Raw genomic sequence first — 27,241 nt, 5'->3', positions numbered from 1 at the left:
TGCTAAATAGCAAAGTCTTGTTCATTACAGTAGTTTATCAAAACTACTTTACACTTGTCCTGGTTCAAAGATCAATTGCTACAAATTCCATTTGTATAGACATGCTTAATATTGGGCATTTTTTTATTTTTTACATTTCCTTTTTGCTATAAACCAGGTTTGTAGCAAAAAGGAAATGAATAACTCATTATTGATCCTACTATATGCATCACACGGGTTCAGATTCTGAAACATGCAGTTATTCCAGTTTAGTTTACTAGTTTAGACTGTAAGAATGGAAACAGACAGAAGTGCCCTGGATGCTTAACTAGCTGTTAAGTTTCAAATCCCATGAGAGGAGAGAATGATTTAAGCTGAGTACAAGAAGTGTATCCTATATAACTTCTGTTCATAGAGTAATGCTAATTTTAATGTAACAGTAGGAAAAATGTCATTGTCGTTGATTATTCTGGATAGACGTCTGATGACAATATATGATATCATAAAAATATTAAAATACTGGCAAATGCAAGTATGGAAGATCTTAATAATGTGTCAAAGAAAAACGAAGTAAACTATGTGATGCTCTGAAGTCTGCGCATACTTACACTCAGACCTCTTTGTCCAGCGGGTCCAGATAATCCCTGTGCTCCGGGTCCACCTCTTGGTCCTGGTAAACCAGGGGCACCAGCAATACCAGGGGTACCCTAGAAATAATAACAAATAGGCCCTCTTCTCAAAGCTCCACACATAGAGGTATTTCACCTTTTTCCTGCTGACATCCTGCATGCTTCGAGATGCTTTTAAAGATTCACAATTACAATATAATATCATAGTAGCATTCAAATGTTGCTTTAATCTGATCCGATCAACTATTACTAGAAATTGAACTTCATAGTTAAAAAACTATGAAGAGTTTTCATTTTCATATTTATTGTGGCCAATATTGAGAAGTATATAATTTTGTAGTATAGCACAAAATTTAGTAAAAAAAAAAAAAAAAAACAGATCATAATTCTTTGATGATAACACTACAACGGCTTAGTTTATTGAAAGAAAAATGGTAGATATGGTTAGTTTGGCCCAGTGTAGTGTAGTGAATCATACTATAGATCCTTTGTATTTTCTTTCTTTTAAAAATTTTAGTCTGAAATGGACACCTACCTGCTGATTTAATATGAAATTTGCACATAAAGTCCTATAAAATAACTGATAAAAACTAAATACAATGTAAGTAGATCAGTGCAATATGAGTGGATACTTACAGAAGCACCTTTGGCACCAGCCAGACCATTGTTACCAGGGTTGCCCTAAAATGGTAAGGGAAGAGTGGTAAGTCACTGTGACCACTTACTGTGACCAAAGAAGGTTCGGCAGTGATGCTAGTGCAGGTAAGTACGTACGGCAGGGCCAGCTGGACCAACAGCGCCGTTGGTCCCAGGTTCGCCTCTTGCACCCTGAGCACCCTGTACGCCGGAGGCACCAACAGCACCAACCTCTCCCTGAAAAGAAAAAAGATATAACGATTGGAATCACAAATACAAAACACAGCTACTCCTTTATACATGTCTAAATTTCAGGCTCTTTCCTGTCCTTGTAATGTTAACCGTTCTGTAAAATCTATGTTCTACATGGTCGTTAAATGTATGTAGATTTCTAATGCTGCACACAAATTGCTCTTTGAGGACAGTAATGATCTATTGAATACTGATTCAGACAGTTCAAATTTTATTTTTAAGAGGCTTTATTTCTGACTTGCAACACAGGATTGATTTATATAGTAGGAAATACTTCAGACGAGCAGCAGTGAATTCATGGGGAGGATCCTTGTTTAGTTTCCTGTACCTAGCATCAGTATGATTTGCCATTACCATGGATGATTGAATCGCCAAGTCAATTGTTATGAGATGCAAAACTAACTGGCACAAATGGCAAGACTTCTCCCTAATGCAGTTCTGAAGGACATTTAAGAGCCAGATTCTGGCTTGAGGACTGCTTTTTTAAGTGCACTCCCTGCTCAATGAGACTTGTGAGATGTGCACATTGTCACCTGGGATACACAATTGCTTAACTCCAAAATACGTGGTCCATGTATTAGCTAATCTACTTATAAATTGAAACTGAAGCTCCAATTATGTCTGACAATTAAACAGAAGAGAGTTTCAGCTACCGTATTAAATGTTATTATTGGAGCCTGAATATATGAATGAGGGGTTTCAACAGGTAGAGACTTGAAGAGGGAAATGCTGTACTAGTATGCTGATATCCCATTTGAGGGAAACTAGTCACATTTTCAATAGATCTCGGTTGTCTAACGGATGAACCATTTTGAGTCCAGTTGATTTGTCGCTGCTTTGAAGCTCTTCTCTTAAGTGTTGTACTTTCACAGGAAGTCTTATCATTTCTTTCCCTGAGCACATGAGTCTCAGGCTTCATAAGGAAGTTATGTTTCTAGTTTCATAGTTACCAGTTCTCATTTTAAAAATATATGTTCATAGGAACAGAGGCAATTCATAATCAAGTTGAACAATGTTCTTAAGCTGCAAAATGCAATGTTCCACCAAAGAGGTTTTAATTTTTTTTACACAAGCTAATCACAGTTCACTGTCAGCAAAGAATATTTTGACTGTAAAGATGATATAGTTATGACTGTAATGGCAAATTATAGGATCCAATTAACAATGTCAAGTATATGTGGGAGCAAGCTAGTAGTATTATCATGTAGTGTATCAGGATTTTTTAATCATGCTTGTATTGTATCATGTATCATTATAGTTACAAAAACTAAATGTCATGTTGATTGTGATGGCATGATGAAATGCATACCTTAGGACCAGGGGCTCCTGGGAAACCTGGAGGACCAGCTGCTCCCAGTGGACCCTGAAGGGCAACACCAAAAAAACAAACAACAAAACAATACATTTAGATTTGAAAGATCCTTTGTATTCTTTCAACCTAAAATTAAGTCACAAGACACAAATTAAATTAAGGCTTATTTAAAAAGGTTGAATAGAGTCCCTTGTGTCCTGGAATTTATAATATGCCTTAGGTTATTAAAATATGTCCATTTTATTTTTTGTTATTGCGGAAAGCACTGTGACTATGTGCATTTTTTGCACATAGTCACATAGACACTGAACCCAGACACTAGGCCAAGATCAGGTTATCCACCCCATATATCCTCGCTTTTGCCACTACAAACAGCAGCGTTGTACAGCCCTTACGGACCATTTTCCCAAAGACCAGTACTCACGGCAGGGCCGGCGGGGCCAGTGTTTCCATCGTTCCCTCTCGCGCCAGCGGGGCCGGCTCCTCCAGCGCGGCCTCTCTCACCGGGGAGACCGCGTGCGCCCTGAGGGAGAAAAAGAGCCGAACAGCGTGTTTTACCGCCACGCGAACACGGGCCAGGGTGCTCCGCCCTCTTCAGCGCTCACACTGATCACACAGACTGAACCGCGTTAGTCATCGGTGACACTTACAGCCAGACCGGGGGATCCATTGGCACCACGTGCGCCAGTCTCACCCTACGGAGAAGAAGAAATAGACAATTGTTTCTACAAGATGATTAAATAATAATGACAAGTAGTTTCTGTGCTTGTTTTTTTAGTGGGTCCTGTGTAGATTAACATTTTGACTAATTTTGCTTCTGATTTGTCTGTAGCTTACTGTATGTACAGCATCCCCACCTACCTTCTCTGCTCCTCAGCCCTGAAGTGCTGCTTCCCTGCTCAATTACTTTCGCTGGCTCCATTGTATTGCTTTAATTTACATATAACTCATTCTAACTACTGAGCAAATCACTCTGCTGGGTCTTTTCTTTTTTTCGCTTAATGACATAATAATTTTCACAATGGCATTTATTGTCAGCAGTTCGAACTGATTAAAATCGGTTAAATCGGTTAAAATTCAGTGTACCGTCATAATTTATTTGATTCAAGAAAAATCACTATTTTATTTTCCATCTTGTTTTGTTTGATGTCCAATGTTTTGTTTAATATCGCATGTTTAAGTATGACTAATGCTGTAAAAACAGAAAACATTTACCCTCCTAAGCATTTGGTTTTTTTACTTGTATTCCATAAGATGAATGCAAATCAAACATTTTACTGAGTCCTTGTGGTTTCTGGCTTCTAAGTGGAAAAAATACAGCTTAACTTGGTATATAGTGGCAAACATATTGCATGCAATGTGTAGTGTAGTGTACACTGTGTGGCAGCGTGCCATAATGGTTAGAGAACTGGGCTTGTGAAGGTGGTACCTTTGATTGTCAACTGGGGCACTGCCATTGCAAGGTACTTAACCTGAATTGCTTTGATAAAGAAATACTATTGGTATAAATGTATAGTTTATTAAAATGGAATCTGTGTCTCCTTACCTTGGCACCAGCTGATCCAGGCTCCCCTTTGCGTCCATCCAGACCAGTGTAGCCCTGAGATGATAGAAGTCTGTAAGTTATTTTTAATCTTCCTTGTAGTCTTATAGACCAGTGCTCTGGTAATGAAATAATCCATAAAAGTATGTGAATTCTAATTTTTAAATCATCACTTCTCCCTTGTAGACACTCAATAAGCAAAATCTCAATGTCATTACAGATAAAAAATATTATCAAAGATTTTGAAAGTTTTATATGGCATGCCACATTAAAGTACCCTGTTTTGTGTTGACATCAGAATAAGTTTAGTTGTTATCTGTTATGTTATGACTATGAATGCTTTACAAAATACAATGTAACCTTAATGTTATTAATTTATGTAACACTATTATGATGCTTATATTAATGTGTCGTGGTGAGTCTACAATTACTGTATTATCCAAATATGCAGCACAGCTGCAAAAACTGTTTATACTGTATGAGTAAAATGATTTGCTTTAGTTTAACATTTAGATTAAACTGAGCCATCCTGTTTCCATAAGTTTGATTATTGTAGCTACTTTGTTCATCCACAAGATGAAGCTGCAGTGGTAGAGCATTTCAGGAACCAAATGAATTTCAGCTTAGTCAGGTTAAATAGCCAGAGTAACCAACAGCAGTGCTATACCCTTCCTGTGAAGAACTTTAGCCTTACAAAGAGTTAGAGACTCACTCTGTGTCCCTTCATGCCCGGAAGGCCTGGGGTTCCAGGGAAACCACGAGCACCCTGAGGTAAACAGACAGAAGGAGCTGAATAAACCTCATATTAAATGCATAAAACAGTACCTCATTTGAAAACATTTGCCATTTCTAGACACAAATTTACTCTATGGCTAAAAAAAGCATTGTATAGGGAGATAAAACCACCATGCCTTGTGTTACTGAAATTGGAATGCCAGCTCATGCTTAGATATGCAAGTGCATGTACACACTAAATAATATATAAACACAGTACACACTCAGAAGAATGATAAACATCATTTTATAGTACTCATCTGAGGAACACTTGAATTTCATTTTTCTCACTCATTTGTATAAATATCTCATTACTGAAAAAGTTAACTTTCCAAACTCTTATAAGGTGTGTGAAAGCGTTCCTGAAATTAAGGCTAATGAAAAGTGCCATTAAATCATTTTAGGTGCATAAAATGAAGGCATATGGAACAGTGATCAAGCTGTAAACTTAATAATTTATTGAAGCGCTAGTTAGCACAATTAAATTGTGCTCCTGGATGCAAAACATATTCACTATTGTAAGAAAATATAAGATGGATTATTTAAATAATGGAATGCGTAATAGCCAGGGAGCATGCTCATGTAAGGTACAGTACTTGCATTTCTGATATAAACTCCAGCTCACAGCAGGACTCCAGCAGCTCCCACTTACCTGCACTCCAGGTGCACCTCTGTCTCCTGCCTTGCCTGGTCTGCCATTGTTACCCTGAAAGGATAATATCATTATTTACATATACATTATAGCTCTGTATTCATTTGCCTATCTTTGTTTAAACAATGCAACATTTACTCATGTGATTCTCATTGTTGTGAGTAGGTAACTTGTCAGTGTACATTTATTTGACATATTTGACAAAAATAATATCAAATGGTAAGTTTCTTATTCATGTAATCTCCATGACCTAATTTGAATTTCCCTTTTTCTTGCTTGTGTAGTTCAGTCCTAAAGATAACAGGCACAATCAAAATAATGTCAATAGCGTAAACTATTATATCAGATTAATTGCCATTAAAGGGCCTTTAGCTTACAAGAATCCTACAAGTGAGTTGTCCACCACTGTATTGACTTCCCAGCAAAACTGTGAAGCCTGGATTCACACAACACTTTTCTCTTAATGTTAACTTATTAAAGCGTTAGTTTTTTCATAGCAAACAATTTCTAGATTCACTATGGCTATTGCTAAACTTGCCAAATTCTATTTGTAAACTGCACATTAATTGCATTTAATTATGAGTCAAAGTTAAAATTCAGGCCATAGTTTTTCATGAGTGTTTAAAAGAAAGCAAATATTATATCAATGGAAAGCATTGTTTCAAATGACTAAATCTCACAACTATTGGAACACAACTAAGGGCTAATTGTAAGGCACAAACACTTCATTCAGGTTTCACTAATTAATGAGTCACTAATTTTACACAAATTTCCTAATTACTATTTTTAAAGGCAGTGAATTTTTTGGTTTCATAATCTAAACTACAGCTGTTGAAAGTTATATGCCACATCATAATTGTAAGCCCATTCTATTAACTTCTGTCAATGGAGGGTGCACACTAGTGGGCATCCTCCAAATTGAATGCAACTAAATGGTTATACTTTGCCATTCTCCAGCTGCTCTACTGTATGTTGTGACTCTCCTGGATGCAGCTGGCTGATCACAGTCACACAATCAACCAGAGGAGTCACTGACTTTTAATTGGGATGAGGATACCTTATGTAAACTATGTTATGGCCGATCATGTGATGCCGTACATAAAAGTCAGAATTTGATCTGAACCATAGATACATCACTGTTAACAGAACACATGCCTTCACTAGAGTCCCCTAAACTGCACAGTTTCAGGCAGAATAAGTTTGGCATCCCTGCTGGTGCAGGAAAACTGTCCTGCACCAGCAATTTCCCTGGATGATAGAAGCAAAAGCAGTACCCTTGTGGCTGTGACAAGCCATTATCTTTTACCAATCCAGTCTTTTATGATGTCACTCTGTGGCGTCCTCTCCTTTTTGTGTGTCCAAAGTGCACACTTTCTGTGCACAGTAAATGGTTATTTCTTTGAGAAAATAACAATGACTTACATCTTCGCCAGTTTTTCCTGGGGGTCCAGGGGGTCCACGAGCACCAAGCTGGCCCTTTTTCGGGGATACAAAAGTACAAACGATCAATAGTCAAGGAGATGACTCTGCTGGGTGAAGGGGAGATGGAGATGACAAGGAGATGACATCTGTGAAAGCTTGAGGTACCGCGATGGTGCACTTACAGTTTGTCCAGGTTCACCAGGCTCACCAGCATGTCCTGGGAATCCTTGAGGGCCCTGTTCACAAAGACAAAGTGAGGAAACTGGCGTGGAGAGAGCTGCACCATGGAACATTAAGGCTGTTTGATGGCCGTCTGGTCATTTTTGAATCGAATGAAATTGATACTCACACAGTAAACAATTTCAGGATGCAAATTTGAAAATCACGTTTTTTAAAATTATGGTAGCAAACTGATTTTTATACTTACATGGCTTCCAGGAGGTCCAGGTGGGCCTCTGGGTCCCATCATGCCCTGATAATGAAAACGAATGAATGAATATGCACATGAAATTGATTCATAAATGAATTAATGATAATACTTAAGACCTCCCACACAAATTCCTTTTTGTGAGAAAAAAAAACAAATGTAATGCTCAATCAACTCATATTGAAGAAAGTAAAATAGTATTCATAAAATGTAAATGTAAAATATCAAATATTATTCAAATATTATTGATCCACACCAAAATGATACTCAGCAGTTGTTTCCTTTGTCAAGTTACATTATTAAATAGTTTTTTTAAATCAATGTGGCTATTCCTACTTCAGACAAAGACAAAGCAGATTTCCAGAATATTCTTACCATGGGGCCAGGGCCTGGGTCTGGGCCTTTTGCACCATACTGAGCAGCGAAGTTCTACAGGAAATAAGAATATGTAAATAAATAGTCCAGTACACACATGTACATATATAGTATAAAGACAGGATCTGTAGTTGGGGTTTAGGAGACAGGACTCAAAATCAAAATTCTGGGTGGAGTGCTCTTGGCCTACTCATCAAAACGCTTGAGATAAACCTCAAACCTCAACTATATAAACAGACTACAACAATTCACTTGCAGTTACATCACAGCTTGCAATATAAACTGTATGCTTTGCAGGTACACCTGAGCAAATAAAGCTGTGCAATGTACCATAAATCCTGAATATGAATATATTACAATTCACTGGTTTTACCCTGCTAACCTTCCAGAAACCTCAGGTCATTATAATTTTTAAATGAACCACCATTTTAAAAGGAACAATGAAATGTTCCTGGAAAAAATGAGACAAGTTTGTAATGGGGTGGACTAAACAGGTGGAAAGCTCATATGGCTTTTTGAATATCAGTGAAACAGCCACATTAACTCAGTACACACTGAGTTAATGAAGGACAGAATGCATACTTTGAATGATATCAGTAGCAGTGGATGCTAAATAGTGAAGAAAATCAGGTATGCTGTTAACTAATTGGTCAACCGTTTGATGTAAAAAAAAAAAAAGGACGCCCTCCCTCTTTATACGGTTGGTTAATGAACAAATAACATCTATAACATTTTAGTTCTTTGGTGATAGATGCTCCCATGCCACGAGGGAACAGAGCAGTTGCAGTACTGACAGTCCAGTATGCACAATTACATGTCCAGTCTTAATTAACCTTTAATGGGGTTGATACGAGTCCCACGTACCACATCAGAGCTTCTGAAACACTGGACATTTCACTATGCACTCTCCAGGGTAATTAAACCTCTGGTCAGGTCATCACCAGACTGTGACAGTGGTAGGGATGGTCTGAGAGAGGAGGTTTCAACTTACTCCACCAAGTCCAGGGGGTCCAGGAGGCCCAGGGGGGCCAGGAAGTCCAGGCATGCCATCTTTGCCGTTTGGTCCCTGAGGACCCTAAAAACAGAGAGGACAGGGGTAGATGCCAGTCAAGAAAGTTATGAGAAGCTTTTTAGAATGAGTGAGGTACGGCTTGTTATATGTATACATGATTGTTAACACGTTCATTTTGATGAATTGTGATAGTTTGTCTATTGTTAAATAATTCATTATTGTTCTGTAGAAATAATGTATATCTAGAAAGTAAACACAAAAAACATTTATTGTTATTTATTATTTAATTATAAATATAAATATAAATTTTTTATTAATTGCAAAATATTTTAATTGCACTTACTTCTACTACAGGAAGACAATACAAATGATAATGAAAATGACTTAGTAACCAGCATGAATTATAAACAGAAAATAAACTATTAGAAATGGAAATAAAACCTTGTCCTCAAGTTCAAATTTGTATTTAAATATAGGCTTCCATAAGATATTTGTATTCAGCATGATTGGGTAAACTGTTAAACCTTGCCCTATTTAATTTACCAATCAGATCAGGACATTTTATTTTAATTTAAAAAAAAACTTATGTTAGGGACACTTCTTGATGAACAGTGATAAAAGTTTTTTTATTTACCCTGTCACCTCTGGGTCCTTTGTCTCCTGATAGACCCTGCAAAGCACAATTATACAAAATTGGATAAAAACAAAACAACAACACACAGGCAGTGTCATTATGCAGTGTTCATACTACTAACATTCATATTACAGATTCCATGCAGTCAGTCATTACCAGTGAATTTTCTGTACTTGTGTTCTTTTATGTTTTTCGTAACTGCATCAAATTTTACCTTCTCATTTCTAAAAAAACAGTGGTAAAAATGTGTAACTATTGAGTATAAGTAATGTGTTCAATAATTTAGCCACAGTACAGTAATATCATTATCTGAATTAATTGGTATGGCAGGTGCAACACTTATGCAACCAGTCTGTGCACAAATATTATTTAAAAACTGATTATGCTGTATTATGTTGTTATATTGTTTTACAACTAGCAAAATATTTTATATGAATGTAAGCCCACATTTTAGATTATTTAAGTACTTGACAATGCATATAAACTAAGAATTCTTAATATTTAACACAATAAACAGAAGTATAATCCTTTAGTGGTGATGGTGATGATGACAATGATAACAAACAGTAAAATTTTCAGTGTTAAATTAACTAGTACAGCATACATTCGGTCCCTACTGACCATATGTACTCTGTTAGAGTTGAATTAACACTGGACATTTTCCTGCGTAACGATGATCTTCATCAACCAATCATCATCAGCATCAGCATCATCAAGCAAGCAGCTTTATTGTGGTCATAATCATTAAGTGTTTTAGGAATGACACATCAATCTGCCAGGTCGCATGCACAGTTTATGAAATAAACGCTGTAATAAAGCTTCTTAAATCACTTATAGTAAAGCTGATTACCAGTGGGCAAATATTAATGACTGAATAGTATTCAAAAATCTATTCAATAGTGTGAGGAAACTTTGAATGCTTAATTTGAAATTAAACATTTCTGCTCACCTTTGGCCCCTGGTATTGTAAAAAGAAAAAATCAATCATGTATCACTTTGTATTTTGTTTATAAATGTAAATATGCAAGTCATCGTTATCATACAGATTTATGTTCTTGCTTGCAGGCACATGAGCACAGATATAAGATGACGTAATAAAGAGCACACATGCATAGTCATGCACAGAAATAACTGCAATAATATACTATATATTATTGTCATTATATTATACTATAATACTACATAGTAATTTACAGAAACTTAATCAAGCAAAAGGCTGGACAGAAATTGGCAATATAAATGACGCAAGCTTGACATCAACTAAGTTATCGAGAAAGTGGTCTCAGACTTTTCTTTTTAACTGTCCAAGAAAATAATGATATTCATGCGACAAATCTGTAACAATCTCAATTATAAGACAAAGAAATTTAAAAAACTGACCTCAGAATTTCCATAATGCTTACTAAAATTCCCATGAGTGAAACAATCTTCTTGCCCAGTACCCTGTCTAGTTTTACATTTTCCAAGATCTGTCTCTTTCTAAGAATTTTCTTAGTTCATGCAGCCCTTCCCCTTGGCGGTAGCAGATTAGGGTGGGGTGTTGCTTGACTGACATTAAATCTAGCCAACAGAATTCATATCATTATTATTATTTTTTTAAATAAATAATTTGGCACCCCATATGAGGCAGTGTAGGTCCAATTCCCACCCTAATTTGGAATGTCCAATTGTCACTCAACCACATTCATGGGGAAGTTCATAAAGTCCTGCCCCTTGGAGGTAGTGGATAAGGGTGGAGTGTCATTTCATTGACAATACATCTAGCTGACATAATTCATGTCCTTATTTTTTTTCTAAATAATTTGGCACCTAACATGGGGCAGTCCAATTCCCACTCAAATTTGGAATGTCCTATTTTCACCCCTACCACATTCACAGGGAAACCCCATTGCATGGGACATGTGGTTATCGGACCTCAGTGCAGTCCCACGGCTTTCCTCTGAAACATATGGCTCAGCCACCTGTTCCTCCCTATGCACCACCACCCAACCAGCACAGAGGAATCAAAGGAAGACCACTCATGAGTAGCTGGCATGCAGGCTATGAGTGCTCAGTTGCCCACTGGGGTAATGCATATCATTATAATACCAGGAAATGGAAGGTGAATGACATCATAGATGCATTTTAAAGCATAAATCTTAAATACTGCTGCCATTATTGAGATTGTTACAGTCAGAAAGAGGAAGAATTTGACTATATACTGATGTCAAAAGATTGAAGTAAAGGATATATAATTTAATAGAAGTGTACAAACCGTTTCAACTGTGAAAATACATATAGAGGAGAAAAGGAGAAAAGAGAAAAGGGAATGCTTGGTCACAATTCATAAAAGTAATATCGTGAAACAAAACATCTGAAATTAATTTAGTGTACAGTGGCTGACACTGAGATATTGATGCCTACTGCTTATAGTCTATTGGACAGACATGTAGACAATAATAACAGCACCTTACAAGCAAAATGACATGACCGTTCATAATTACAATGACATTCTACCTCTGTCATTGGTCCAGTAGTTGTCCGAAAGCAATTTAAAGCTTCTTGAGTTTTTATGGCAATGGTGCCACTTTTTATCATTGTAATTACATTGCTAGAACATTGTTACAAAGTAGCTACATCTTGTGAAAACACCTCAGAAGAAACAATAACACCTGTACATTACAAACCACAATATGTAAGCATTGCATAACTATAATGTAGTCAGAGGTGGAAAATCCAGGTTCAGAAAGTAAAAGTCCTCCCTAGTATTTTGTTCCAATCATTTAGATTTATTAATTAGCACAATTCTTCAGCCAGGAGGTGGAACTAATTAGTGAAATCAGCTGGCTGAGGTCATTGGCGGAAGAAACACATGACAGGACTTTTATATTCTGACTCCTGGAATTTCCACCTCTGAATTGAATTGCTTGAATTAAAACATTACCGTGTAATGCTAAAATACAAAGCAATTACATTCGTAAACTGTCCAATTAATGCAAAGTGTAATAATAACAATTAATAATATGGTTAATATTTCAGTTTAATATAAACAATTAAAGTTTTCCCCAAACACTACTAATCTCATGACAACACTACATTTTCCACATCAATTTGGACAGGTGAAAACCTGTACCTCCACAGTGCAGTAGGTCGGTCTGCGAATTCTTATCTAGGTCACTGCAGCCACTGCTACTGAGTACTGTGCAGATTGCAGGTGCCTGATGGACAGAAGGAATGCCCCTACTGAGCGTCGGAGGATACGCCCTCTCTCACTGGGCAATGCAATGGCCAATATGTCCACAGTGAGCACTGCTACAGTCCAGACTGGACCTGCCCCTCACTGCAATACACTACACTCAAGCGCAGGTGAATTAACCAGGTGCACCTTGCAGCGGCAGTAAAAGTTAGGTAATGAAATACCAAGTGAATCGACTCCTCTGGTCAGTTTGGAGCCTGCATGTGCCTGCTGCATGTTAGGTGTACAGCACTGACACACTGACCATACAGCTCAGCTGGGGGACAGCAGAGTGAATAAAGTCAGTGGTGGCATTATGCACTTCAGATGAAGGTGAATGCCTGTGCTCACCCAGATAGAGAGAGGATGCTGCAGCAATGAAATAGGACTATGACAAATCGGCATGCAAATCAATTAATTATATATACTGTAATATGCTGAAAATTCCTATTTTATACTATTATTGATATAACTGACTGCACTGAATCTGCTGCTTGACAAACCATAATACAACCTAAACAAACAATACAAACAAATCTAAACTCAACAGTAAACTTTTTTGACACATTCAGGATGCTCTACACCAGCGTATCCCAACAGTGTTTGTGGCGATCGACCGTCCTGAAGGATTTCAACTAGAGATCTCACTGAGCTGCTAATATGCAGAATCAGGTGTGCCAAATCAGTGTTGAAATGAAAACATACAGGATGGTAGATCTCCAGGAACAGGGTTAGGAACCACTCCCCCACACCATTTTGCTTCTCCAGTGAACATTCTAAGATTGTTCATTCCTATTTGGCTTTCCATTTTAATTACAGTGGATAATGGTCTAACTACCGTGTGGGTTGTAAGAGTAAATTATGCCTTCTCAGTGGCGGCATATCCTGGCCGTTTAAAGTATTTTTAAAGTATTCATAGCTGGTAGTTATGAACACCACGACCCACCACATTTTGAGTTTGTACGTTAGTTTGTGTGTATTTTTGCATTTTGCATGCATGTGTGTGGTTGGTGTGCAAGTATATGTATGCTCATCTGAAATCTTAATTCGTATATATTATATAATATATACTGTCCATATTGGCGCAAGCGTCTGTGATATGGCCATGGGTGAGTTGGCATGCGTGTCAAACTATCTGTGTGAATGTTCATATCTGCATTTGCAACTACACAATCTACCTGTGTGTGTGTGTGTGTGTGTGTGTGCGTGCGTGTGTGTATGTATGTATATATATATATATATATATATATATATATATATATATATATATATATATATATATATATATATGCCAGATATGAACAAAATTAAGCTAACAGTATTTTTATACGTATTAAAGATGTTAATAAACTTAAACCGTTGTATCATTGGTCTAAATACAACGCTAAATCAATCGTCTACCTAACCGCAGCAAATGCCACAATTACTCGGAAAACCTCGTGAAAGTTGAATCGGAAACATTGATATCCTGTCTTTAAAGAACCACTAGATGGCGCCCGCAGACTTTAAACAGCCCACCTGCTAAAATGCGGTTATCAAATAAATAGTCATTTAGAAACGGCAAGCACTGCCTATCGATATTGTAGGTAATCGTTCCTACAATTAGAATACTTATGTAGTTATATGGTAAATGTGACTGTTAAAAATCAGTGAATACATTTTAAGTAGTTAGAAATTGTGCTACCAGGCTGTCAAAATGCCTAATATAGTGAAATCTTGAAAAAGAGGAATGGCATCTGCCTAGTTTAACATCTGCGAAAATGACCTGCAGGTGGCAGTTTTCCACCTCCCTAAAATAGACCTTCCTAAGGCACTTCAGACCATCTATTTAACTCATTAAACGTTCTCTTATATTTCCTCTATATTATTTGATCAATCTTGACCATCAAATGAAACCTGTTTATTTAGCCATATGGGAACGTTTTTTCTCTCTCCAAAAATACATTCTACCTTTAATTCTCCCTAATTTCACAGAAATCAATTCGTCAAGGCGTAATTGTATCCTTAGATCAACTGAAGATTCCATCAGATGAGGTTAATCCGTTTGTTTTACACGGCCAGCGGGAAATCACTCTGAAGCAGGTGACGCCGTCCATGAGATTTTTCAAGTGTGTCCAAAAATTCAACTCCTAACGAATTCTCGTTTAGAACAAGAAAAACCTTAAATCCTTCGCTTTAAAAATACATATATAATTAAAACTTACATTGACATGTTGCAAGGTATGAAGTTACTGCGAGCAGCAACACAATCCGAGTATCCACAAAGCTGAGCATGTCTACAGGTCAGACATGCAGACTCCTTGTGATGCGGTGCCTTGATTTAGTTACTAAAAGTACGCATGCAGTCTTGGTGAGCAGAGTAACTCCAAACTTAACAGAAACTGGCTGCCGGGATGCTAAAATCATCCGCTCTATTTATACGGCAGGAGGTTCCTTTGACTGCGTGTCAAAAAAACAGATCATCAACCAATGGGAGTGGATCCGTTCTAAACCCCGCTCTTATGATGTGGTCCCTACTGTACCGCCAGCCTCCTCCAGAAATATTGGCTCTGCTAACTCGGTGATGACGAGTGCAGCCGTCTAATTGGACCCATTCTTGTGAGGACGTGGACAATGTGGAGCTTAAAAAAGGAGAAACGGACTTTTTTTCTCTCTTTAGACCTTTTCGGGTTCGCCCTAAGAGTTGGCACATTGGGGTTCGACCGTTGAGAACACAGGAGCTGTCCAGGTGCCACGACATACCGTTTTCCATACAAGCGTTTCGCGGACCAACAGGTGCCATTCGACTGTGAGTCGTGGGTGCCGCCTGATGTTCCGAAATAAGGCAATTCCGTATCGACATTTAGAAATAAGACATTTTAGAATTGATAAAGTTTGTGGAAGGATGATTTTATCATCAGATACGAGTATTTATGTTTTTTTTTTCGAGTTAGTGTATGCCAAAAAAAGAGTTCGTGACGGCTGTGTGATTCGACTTCTAATGTTAATCTCCGGTATCGTTTTTAGCCTACATCTGTATTAAAAGCTTTGCAGGCAGCCAGTGAGGGAAGACGCTACATCGTGTTATATGTAATGTGTAGCCATTTGTCAAAGATCTATGGGACGTATTTTTTCACGACATTGGACCAAATGTTAATTTTCTGAAACAATTTTGAAATTATAACGCTTGATTCATGTCTGTTTTCGTAATAAAATACATATTTCTGTGAAGAGCATCCAACAGAAATCTCCATTTTAATATTTCACATAGCTCAGCGATATAGGCCTACAACAAAGCGAATATTGGTGTATATAATTACAGTATTGCAATGATGGAGTGCTATGACTTGATCAAATGGTCTGTCAGTTAGCCTGTAGGGGTCTCATAATTCAATAGTACTCGTTAAATTCAGTTTAGGACGATTTAATATAGGCTAATAATAATAATATATAGAACTTGATTTGGATAGCCTAGCACATTTTTAAAACAAAGTTTACAAAGTGCTTTACAGAAAATAGCAAAAAATAGCAAAACCAGAATTGGTTTAATAAAAATAATATTAAAAAACAAAAAGTAAAAAGAAAAAAATAAATACATAGAAAATGTAGAAAGAAGGAGATAATAAAGATAAAATTGAATGTGAAAAAGGTGCCCTACCAAGGGCTTTTGTCTGGGGACTCAAAACCCCAACAATCTAAGGCGTCTTTAACCCTAAAACGTTTAGGGAAATGGGGGATAAGGATTCTCTCAGGGGACTCAAACCCCAAAACTATGAAACACAAAACCAGGGACTCTCTTTAATACAGTCACCCTAATTAAAAGCAACAGTAAATAGATACAGATACACTGCTGACAGTGTTGATGGCTGTAAGGTTTTTTGGGAGAGAATTCCAGAGTTTGGGGCCATAGGAACTAAAAGCAAATTCCCCACTTTTTATCCGGGTTCTAGGAATGGCCAGCATATTGCTGTCAGATGATCTAAGTGACCTAGCCGGGATATACTTTACAATCATATCACTGAGGTAAAGTAGGGCAAGACCATGAAGACATTTAAAAATTAATAAAAGAATCTTAAAATCAATTCTAAAAGATACGGGTAACAAATGAAGAGATTTGAGAGCAGGTGTGATATGATCCCTCATTTTAGTGCGTGTTAGGATTCTAGCAGCAGAATTCTGAACTCGTTGCAGGTTCATAATGGACTTCTTGGGTAGGCCACAGTGCATTACAGTAATCGAGTCTGCTAGACACAAAAGCATGTATGACTTTTTCACTGTTGGCAGTGGAGATAATGTCAGAAATATTTCTGAGGTGATAATATACAGTTTTTCAGACATTGCTGATGTGGTTATTGAAACTTAGATCACTATCGAAGATAACTCCTAGATTTCTGAAGTGGTTTTTGGCCTTCAGATTCATGGAGTCTAGCTAGGGTAACAAATGTTTTCTTTGTGTTTCATTTCCAATAACAATGACCTCTTTCTTGTCTTTGTTTAACTGCAGAAAGTTCTGAGACATCCACAAGTTTATGTCATTCATACAGTCAAGTAGGGAGCTGATAGACTTGTGGGCATCAGGTGCTAACGACAGGTATAGCTGAGTGTCATCTGCATACTTATGGAAGCTAATGTTATGTTTATTGATAATACTACCTAGCCGAAGCATATATAGATTAAATAATAAAGGACCTAGAATCGAGCCTTGGGGGACTCCATATGATATGGCATGGCGCTCGGAAACATGAGTGCCTAAGGCAACATAGTATTCACGACCAGATAAGTATGATCTTATCCACTTTAAGACAGTACCAGAGAGGCCAACCCAGTTCTGCAGCCGATCGAGTAGTATGTCATGGTCAACCGTATCAGAGGCAGCACTAAGATCTAAGAGAACCAATATAGAGTGATTACCTGAGTCTCTATTAACTCTCAGATCATTTAGCACCTTAAGGAGCGCTGTCTCAGTGCCTCATTAAGATTATTTGTATGGAGATAGTCTATTAACTGGATGGACACTACTTTCTCAATTATTTTGCCAAGAAAATCAAGGTTAGAGATCGGTCTATAGTTACCAAGCACAGAGGAATCAAGATTGCTTTTCTTCAGCAGAGGCCTGACAATAGCTGTTTTGAGGATATGTGGATAAATTCCATGATGTAGTGACTGATTAACAATATTCATTACATCTGTTGATATTAAACTCAAGACTAGTTTGAAAAGGCCAGTTGGTATTGGATCAAGAGGACAACTTGAAGATCTCAGGAGCGATATTACTTTGTTTAGTGTGTTAAAATCAACAGCTGAAAAATCAGACATGCTGCTGTTTGCACCTCTATGCGGTGGAACAGTAATCAGTCTCTGAGGCACAGTGTTCTCTATGTTATCTCTGATAGCCATAATTTTATTACTAAAGAATGCCGCAAACTCATTGCATTTATCAGACAATAGGAGTTCAGATGAGATGTGAGGGGAGGAGTTAATCAGTCTATCAGTGGTTGAAAAAAAGAATTTTGGGTTGTCTTTGTGATTGTCAATAATCCTTGAGAAATAAGATCTCCTTGCCAGCTTCATTTCATTAAACTTTTTCAAAATATTTTTGTAAATAGCCTGGTGTACTGTCAGCCTGGTGCATCTCCATTTTTGTTCTGCTCTTCTGCATTCTCTTTTTAGTTTTAAAATAGCATTTGTGTTCCTCCAGGGGGCTCAAACTTTGCCTGTGATAGTCTTGGTTTTCAGTGGGGCAACAGTGTTAATACAGTGCGTCAGTCTAGAATTGAAATTCTCAACTAAAGTATCACAGGAAGAGGATGGAAGGGGAGGGAGAGAGAGCTTAAGATCTGTGAAGGCTGCAGCACAATCATCAGTAAGATAACACTTGGTAGCAGTCCTCTTATCAGTCCTTGTGTTGGTACAGAGTGACATTTCAAAGAAGTCACAATAATGGTCAGACATTGCTACATCAGCTATTTGAGGGACCTTGATGTCTAAACCATGTTAAATGACCAAGTCTAGAGTATGGCCATGTTTATGAGTGGGGCCAAACACATGCTGAATACAATCAAAGGAGTTTAGTAGTCTTGTTACATCAACAGTTTTAGGATCTGTGGGGACGTCCATATGAATATTAAAATCTCCAGTGATTAAAACATGGTCAAAGTCTGTCAAAATTCTGGAGAGCAAATCCCCAAGCTCATCTAGAAAACCTGCACTCAGTCTTGGTGGGTGATAGATAACTAGCATGAGAACAGACTAATTACCCTTCAGATGCATTACAAGGCATTCAAATGATGCAAATTCTCCAAGAGAAATTTTCTTACAGTGTAGAGTTAATTGAGCTTCATTGAGTATAGTTACACCATTACTGTCTAGCCATGTCTCTGTTAGAAAGAGAAAGTCAAGTTCATGGTCCTCAATTAGCTGGCTAATTAAAAAAGACTTATTGGTCAACGACCTGACATTAAATACAGCAGATTTAAGAACTTGGGGAACTAGTTGCTCAGTATTCAGTTGGCAGTTTACGGTTAATAACTTCTGCTTATATTCTGGGTATCTTCTCATTTGACAGAAGAGAATGCATAGACATCCTGTTCATTCCGATGGCTTCAAATCAAATTCACAAAGTTAAAGCTTTGCAAAGTTAATAGCATCTGTTAATTTTGATATTGGACTATTTTCAATATTACCATATTTTGACTGGGGATTTTAATGTTATGTCCTCAATGGTTTATACAAGGCAGTCAAGACAATGCCCATCTCACCATGACTACAGAAACATCATATCACATGTAAAAATGGATATCGAGGAGGGCTGTTTTATTCAATTCTGAGGAACCGAGTCTGCTGTATGTAGGCTGAAATTATTCCACAAATACATTTTAATTCTCTTCATTTACTCTTCAAAACATGTTGCTGATCAGGTAACTAGGTCAATTGTTATCTAAATTGAAAAGAAAACATTAAGTGGTTCCAAAAATTTCTAGAGATGTTTAAATGATATGTAAATAGCAATTCACACAAACGCAATCTATACAGCATTTCCATGTAAAAATGTAAAATGTGAAGGTGCAATTTGGCTGAAAAGAATGAATGGCCTTTCAGAACCAGTAATGTATGGAAATGGAAAACAATTACGCATTGCAGTGGAATACACCTATAAGAGAGCATGTACCCCAAGGCACATAAGGCCACTGGCAGCAATATAAAGCTCACACAGCAGCTAAAAGTGAAGCACCAGGCCAGAGTAAAACAAAGAAGAAACTGAACAAAACCACACATCTGCTCACCATTCAAATTCTCCAAAATTTCTATATTTCAGAGAAAAACAGAAAAAGTAAACTTTAAATCATGATGTGGCATAAAGGGGTATGAAAAGAAAAGCGAACACGATGCATGGATTTTAAGTGAATGACACTGTTGTACACTAGGTGGATGTCCATAATGATGTGCCCTCAGTCAGGGCTGAAGTGCCGTGAGAGGGAGTCAAAGAAGGTCATAAAAGGGAACACCCTTGGCTCTCCTGAACACATATTTAAGTTCCCTGCTCAACCCACATAATTCCTAGTCTGGTCAGCAAATGCACAATAACCATCCAAAAATATCCGTGTGCCATGTCACAACAGGCAACGTTCCCACCGATTGGAGACATTTAAAATTGATTAAATTATTTAAGTCCAGAAAGATTAATTGTCCAGGTAAAACATCATCTTCAATGACTGCATTGTCACAAATACACAAAGCTGAGGAAGACACCCCCCCCCCCCCCACACACACATATACTATATATATCATATTAGAGTATCCCATAATGCAATGCACAGTAAGTGTGCTTTCTCCACACCAAACCTTACTGTCTGTGCTTTTCCTCACAATATCTCTTCATTGCCATTATTAAATACAGTATTGCAATTGTATCTGTAGATGCTTTCTATTATTAAGGTAATAGACATTTATAATATTGCTTAATTTTAGGTGGTTCTGAATGATGCCCCTTATTTCACATTTTGTATTATGATGTTGATTTATGTATCATTACTGTTGAAACGTTTTGTTTGATGCAAGACTGGGGAATTATTAAAGCTTTGGAATTTAGGACATACAGTATATGCACATGTGCACTCTACAGCTGTATTAAATAGACCTGGGTAGAAACTGTAAGGAGACCAGACTGTCATTACTTTTAGAATTTTCTTGCTTCATTCCAAATTAGTGAATGACACAACAAAAATACAATGCCATTATAGGGCGCATAGATTATGGAAGCTACTCAAAGCATCAAGTGGCCATAATGCCCACTGGAAATTTGGAGTTACAGACCACAAACATTTAACCATCTGTACAACTGAGAGGTGTTGACCAGACGGATTTTGATGAACTGAATGGCTGAAACACGAAGGCAAAGCACACTGCAGGTCACACATCATTAGCAGAGGACCGCAGGTTCAAACTCTGTGTGGGGTGATGCCGTCATAACCACAAATAGGACTCACTCAACCACAACTGCTTCCTTATATGACGTTCTGAATAAACTGATTCAGTCTAAATCATTTATATACTAAGGGGACATGCTGAAAGAGTTTTATTGTAAAATACTTAAGCTTGGACTCGAAGATTTGAGGTTCAGATCAATCCCCAACATTCTTCCAGAGGACACCAATGACAGAATAAGAAGAGAAAATACAGAGAAGGGAGGAGGGAAAAATCCTGGAAAAGGCTCACAGAGGCAAAGCTTCTTTATACCATTTAGGCTGCCTTTCATTTCCCTTCACCTCAGTTGAGTTTTCTGTGTATTGTTACTTGGGTGGTATCATTCAGAGCTCACTGTCTGTTAATACTCATTTTCTCTGGATAGAGTAAGCCATATCATGCCAGACTCCCTGCCATATGTAACAAGCCATATTTTAAATGGCTGTTAGAAGGTAAATATAATTTCTCAAAGCCGGATAGGGTTTTATACATATAAACCAAATAGTAAGACCTGCTATTGTGTCTGCTGACACTTTTACTGTTGTGATGGACAGCTGATTTAATGCATAGCGAGGGGTTTTCCTAAGCGGAGCGGATACTATATGGCCTAGATGCACTGACTTGAAGTAAAGCCAGACCGGGATCCGTTTAGCTTCCGGGAGGTCCAATACTGGGTGAATACGACCATCTGTCTATGGAATGAGGAAGTAGGTGGGAAAGTTACCCACAATGCCTTTCACTCGGGCTGAGCAGCTGTGTTACCCACTTTCCCCTCGAGCGCTACAGTCTCCTGCGGGAGCAGTCATGTGTGAGAGCGTCCCTCCATAGTCATAATGCACACACCCACAGCGTCTAATGACTAGCGCTGGAATTACAGGTTAGCACTTTCACCACCCAGGCACTTTGGATTGTAAATAAGTCTAAGAGGAGAGGGGAGCACTGAAAATGGCGGGGGGGGGGGGGGGGGGGGGGTAACAGGAGGAAACCCCCAGCATTCCCTCCTGCAGCAAAAATTACACGTTCACCTCTACTTTGGAAAAAAGGAGAAAGGAGTCTACAAAGAGAGGCAACAATCAAATCTTAATCTAATCCAAATAACTCTTAACCAGCAGAGCCTATCATTCCCTTAATGCACTTAATGCATGGTTTTCAGACACACATCAGTGAAGGTTAAAACTCCACCAGTAACACCATCAGTACTGTGTTCCTATGCACTGCAGGCCAGATAAAACTCTACCAGTTGCTTAGTGTTTGTAGATCTGAATTGAGCAAAATTAAACTAGTCCCTTCTTTTGGATCTTCTGCTTTACCATGAAGGGGTTAACTAAGGAGGTCAAGGACTAAAGTTTTTTCCCATATAACTAGACACATTCAAGGAATAGGTTTAAATTAATCCAGCTGTCTGGATTGCTTTGGCAGGGGCAGAGGCAGAGCGGTATATCATTACACATCTGGGAATTGCCATTTTAGACTGGAAGACACATTAAAGAGAAAAACCTTTCCTTTTGAGGTAGCAGCCTAGGAGAGCACTGGAGTTTATAGGTAAATAAGAGAAAGGGCAATGCACAGCAAGATGCACTGCAGAAAAAACTACAACAACAACAAAATATGTATATCTACATGGGACAAAATGTAGCTTTCCATATGCAGACATGAGGCAGCAGTCCCCAGAATGTTTCTGATTAAGCAGGAAACGGCACCCGTTTGGCAGCTGGTCACTGTGGGACACACACTGTCTTTATTTGTGTTTTTTTCTTTACACTAAAAGGAGTCAAGCTGAGGGCAGCAGATTGCCTCAGATCTACCCCATTTCACCCCTCGCTCCCTCACGTCAGCTGAAACTCCACTCGAAAAAATGGAGGGAATTCTCATTCCAGGGCTCTCCTTCAACTGCATCCAAGAAGGAAAAAAAAGGTCCTCTTTAATTCCAGTAATATGAAGCCTCATTCTTTATCCCCCACCCAACCCCCGCCCCACCCCCGCACCACTGGTCTCCACCTCCATTTTTTCCATCTGTCAACATTCTAGTTTTTTAACCATGTGATTCTGTGGTTTCATTTTTTAATGCAGGCATGCATGCCTTTCCTACTTCTTTAATAATACTGAATATGCGTTAATATAAATATAAATTAAATTGTTTTGATTATTACATATAAAATCTGATTCTAATGTGATTCTAATCAGGAAATAACAAATAACAGAGAAAACCTGCCACAGGGCCTGAACTGGACTCCTCTAACTCTTTGCACATTTTGGCTGCACAGAAGCAGACGTAGACTCGTGTCTCTGAGGCAGTTTGGGCAGTGATATAAACAACAGGGTGGGTCTGTCATAATCACATGTCAGGGAAAGGCCAGTCCATGGTGCGGGCATTTAATGCGGGCGCACCGAGTCTCCACTGGAGCACTAACCTCAGAGTGCATTCTTCAGTCGAGATGGGATCGTATTTCCTCTTCTTACTCTAACAATTAAATTCAAATATAGCTCTCCTACTATTACTTTCCACTAACTTCCCTCCAGGATTCAGATGCATTCGCTGCCTGACTGAGGCTGCTCAACTGAATGTGCAGGAGTCATTTTGATGAATATTTTCCATTGGCTTCCTCCTCCCCCCATTCTTATCCATGATTTAATGCTTTATACTTTTAACTGTGTACGTTCCTTTCATATCTTAAAGTAACTATTTTCAATTCCACTTCCCCTCCACATTACAAAAATTAAAAAGGAAGCGAAGGCTATACGGTGCACGGAACCAGCAATGGATAAACTGCTATGCAGTATGTGACTGAAAACTTTCATATATGCTCCATGTCAATAATTTCATATAAGCATCAACTACAATGCACTAATGGGCTCCTAAATACATCTTATTAAACCCTACCATTCTTTGCTAAAGTTTTGGCATTCCCCTCACACATTTCTCTGCTGGACTGATATATTTGTTTTCATTAGAATCTAAATGCAATTAAGGACATTAAAACAAAATCAAACCATACCACAACTGAATTGATTAAAGTTTCATTTAGAAACTGGTAGAAAAGGGGTAGACAGCCCCAATCCTGAAATACATCAGCTGATTATTAATTATGTCATTGAAATATATATATATATATATATATATATATATATATATATATATATAATTGACTCTGTAGCCAACTGAATTTAGGTGGCATTTTGGTTTGAATATACTGCAAACAAGACTGTGGCACTTCAGGTTACTTTCTCTGTAAAAATGAAGTGAAAAGCCATGGAAAAGTTAGGGCAGGGATTTCAAAATTTACCTTAATAAATTAATCTGCAATTGCCTTCAATTTTAAATGACAGTTTTTACAATTCGACAAAATTCTGTTTCTTTTATTTTCTATGAGCTGTCCTTTATAAAAGAGAGACTTTGAAAAAAAAATGATGATTTTTACAGTAGGTGAGTTTGGCTTCCTTCTGTAGAAATCTGTCTGTGAAGAGATGTCTGCAAACCATTATAATATTCTTCATTGAAAAGGTTTCCATTGCACTAGCCAGATTTAAGCAAAGAGTCTTTTGTATTTTTCAAGTGGCTTAAAGAGGAAATATAGTTTAAAAAAAGCTTCGTAAGTTTTATTTTTTGACCTAAATTAAATATAACAATCAAAACAAACATATTGTTTCACTGTCCTTTGTTAAATAAAAGTTAAACATATTGTTTTAATGCTCGGACTCATTGGCTGAAATGGACAAAAATCTCTCAGTGTAAACCTGGGCTTCTTGGGGTCTTAAATAATACATGTCAAGAATGACCTTGCCAGTTTCATCAATTTTCACGTCAGAAATTCTAAAATATTTTAGCTTCCATAACAGAAAATATGATTACCGAAATACTGTGCCTTTGATCATACAGCAGTATACTAAAGTAATTATTTTAACCTCAAAGCTGAATAAATAGAATGAAAAAGACGTCTCTTCCGCTCTCCCTCTCAGTCTGTCCCTCTCCTTAAATCTTTTGTGTGGAATGTGATCCACACGATTTGCTGTCCAGATTAAACAGGCTTGAGCCAAAGCAAGCAAAAGAGCTCCGTCTCCAGGGTAAATCTTTCTAGTCTAACCTCCTTCGTCAGCATAGACCCGTTAATTCACAACTCAGGACCACTATCACTATCACGTTATAGCACCGGGGATTGATAGGGTGGAATCACAGAGATTTTTTAAATGATTGAGGGTTTCTAAAGAAAATATGACATCTAAATTCTGCTAACTGGTCATTAAACCATTTGAACAGAGATGAGAGTTTCCCTTCAGTATTATACTGGTACACTGTGCCACAGGTAATTGAAGTGTATTTTCTTTAAGCTAAAAAATCCCTGATCTTGTAATTATAAAGCCAGCAGTTCACCAGAACTCCTGCTTAACTCAAGAAAGTTTAACTAAAAAGGTTGGCTAATTAAGCAATAAGAGGCCATGCTATATTGTGAATATTGCATTGTTAGGCATGATACAAACCAGAGTGGCTGCAACATCGAGATATTCAAGAACTGGAGACAGCTTCCACTTACCGGTTCTATAGATTCCTATGGGAGCTGCTCCATGGCACATGAAGCCAATTCATGGAGGCTGCCATGTTTGACTATGGGCTTTTGACACCAGAGCATGCACACTGGGAACCTAAATGTGAAGGATCACGGTAAACGCAGAGCAATGACGTTAACCCACGTGGCTGCGCACCGAGAAAGCTTTTAAATCGTCTGACAAACTGCGACTTTGCTGGCTAGCTACAGGATTTTTTGGGAATAAAACAAGTGACTCATTGTGACAAGACAATTTATAATGTGATCTCTAACATTTCTGCAAGTTAATTAATAATTAAGCCAGTCGATATTTTTATAGAAGCATTCGGCAACACTTGACTGTACATAACATTAACTAGCCGACTATATATCTTCATCTTACCCATAGTCAGACACTTTCCCAAACCCGGACACGCTCCCTTGTGATGTATGTTCCATCGTTTTCAAAGAAAATTTCGAAAGGACGTGAGCAGAAAAAGTAGTTGTCCGATATTTATGGTAATTAAACTAACTTTGTGTGAAATTTCAAGTCCATCCAAACATATGGGCATATTAGGCCGTGTTTAATAAACATTACCCTGTCTGAGTGCATAAAATGGACCAATTCGGCACTGGGTGACGATACCGCTACAGTTTACTCTCTGCTCTTGCAGGCTTTGAATGGGGGGTGTTCGTCTGACAGACAGATGCATCCTGGACTGGTATCAGAACCATTTTCTTCCAGGTCTATGAGGGAGAAGAGCATCCCATCATATAAATCAGCCATAAGTTCCTCAAACACAAACGTAATTATGCATCAGCTGAAGAGGATGCCTGGCAATTATCCGATTGGAAGACAGTTCATTCTTGTGACTGAGCATGCTCCTCTCAAGTGTATGTGCCACAATAAGGATGAACATGCACAAATCGCCTGTTGGTTTTTGGTATTCCAAAATATCAGATGCTGGGTGAAACACTGGATAGGGCAGTTCCACAGAATGCCAATGCCCTATCCAGATGAGAGGAGTGCTTGTGGTCATTTACTCCCTACCATAGCGGGGAGCTGAGGGGTATGTGGCACCCCAAACTGAAGTTTGAGCTCCAAAGATGTTTGAGCATGTTGCTAGCACCAGCCATTTGTCCACATTATTGGAAAAAGGTATTTTCCCCAGTGACATGCTTGACAGTCTCAACGCCATAGAGAAGACCAGGTCGGCTGGAGGAAGGTGCTAAGTAGAGGTCTCCCACATGCGGCACAGGGGAAAACTTCAACCGAACCTGTTTCCGATTGTGCTGATGGCCAAACTCTTTTTTCTAGTTCGTCAAATTCATATAAGTGGCATTAGGAATGTTAAAGTTCTTAACATCCTTATTTCCCTTTTATAGTAGGGGTTATACTATACTTGCATATATTTAGC

General features: G+C 38.0%; 1 protein-coding gene across 2 annotated transcripts in view; it reads right to left on the bottom strand.

Annotated features, from left to right (window-relative positions):
- Positions 1-15,261, bottom strand: part of LOC118214884 (collagen alpha-2(I) chain-like) — a 33,426-nt gene extending 18,165 nt beyond the window's left edge. Inside the window, exons 1-18 of one of the 2 annotated variants that reach the window (XM_035395171.1) lie at positions 15,066-15,261; positions 11,902-11,909; positions 10,597-10,605; positions 9,648-9,683; positions 8,993-9,076; positions 8,002-8,055; positions 7,627-7,671; positions 7,382-7,435; positions 7,200-7,253; positions 5,778-5,831; positions 5,064-5,117; positions 4,355-4,408; positions 3,459-3,503; positions 3,233-3,331; positions 2,806-2,859; positions 1,383-1,481; positions 1,245-1,289; positions 588-686 (exon numbers count right to left, since the gene is read on the bottom strand). In XM_035395171.1, coding sequence (XP_035251062.1) covers positions 588-686; positions 1,245-1,289; positions 1,383-1,481; positions 2,806-2,859; positions 3,233-3,331; positions 3,459-3,503; positions 4,355-4,408; positions 5,064-5,117; positions 5,778-5,831; positions 7,200-7,253; positions 7,382-7,435; positions 7,627-7,671; positions 8,002-8,055; positions 8,993-9,076; positions 9,648-9,683; positions 10,597-10,605; positions 11,902-11,909; positions 15,066-15,135 — 1,017 coding nt within the window. In that variant the 5' untranslated portion in view covers positions 15,136-15,261. The remainder of the gene's footprint in view (positions 1-587; positions 687-1,244; positions 1,290-1,382; positions 1,482-2,805; positions 2,860-3,232; positions 3,332-3,458; positions 3,504-4,354; positions 4,409-5,063; positions 5,118-5,777; positions 5,832-7,199; positions 7,254-7,381; positions 7,436-7,626; positions 7,672-8,001; positions 8,056-8,992; positions 9,077-9,647; positions 9,684-10,596; positions 10,606-11,901; positions 11,910-15,065) is intronic. The other variant, XM_035395178.1, reaches the window with a different exon arrangement.
- Between the last annotated feature and the right edge of the window lie 11,980 nt (positions 15,262-27,241).

This window comes from Anguilla anguilla, chromosome 1 (genome assembly GCF_013347855.1).
Source record: "Anguilla anguilla isolate fAngAng1 chromosome 1, fAngAng1.pri, whole genome shotgun sequence".
Lineage (NCBI taxonomy): Eukaryota > Metazoa > Chordata > Actinopteri > Anguilliformes > Anguillidae > Anguilla > Anguilla anguilla.
Note: the sequence above shows the minus strand (reverse complement) of the source record. Positions and strands in the feature narration are given on the sequence as shown.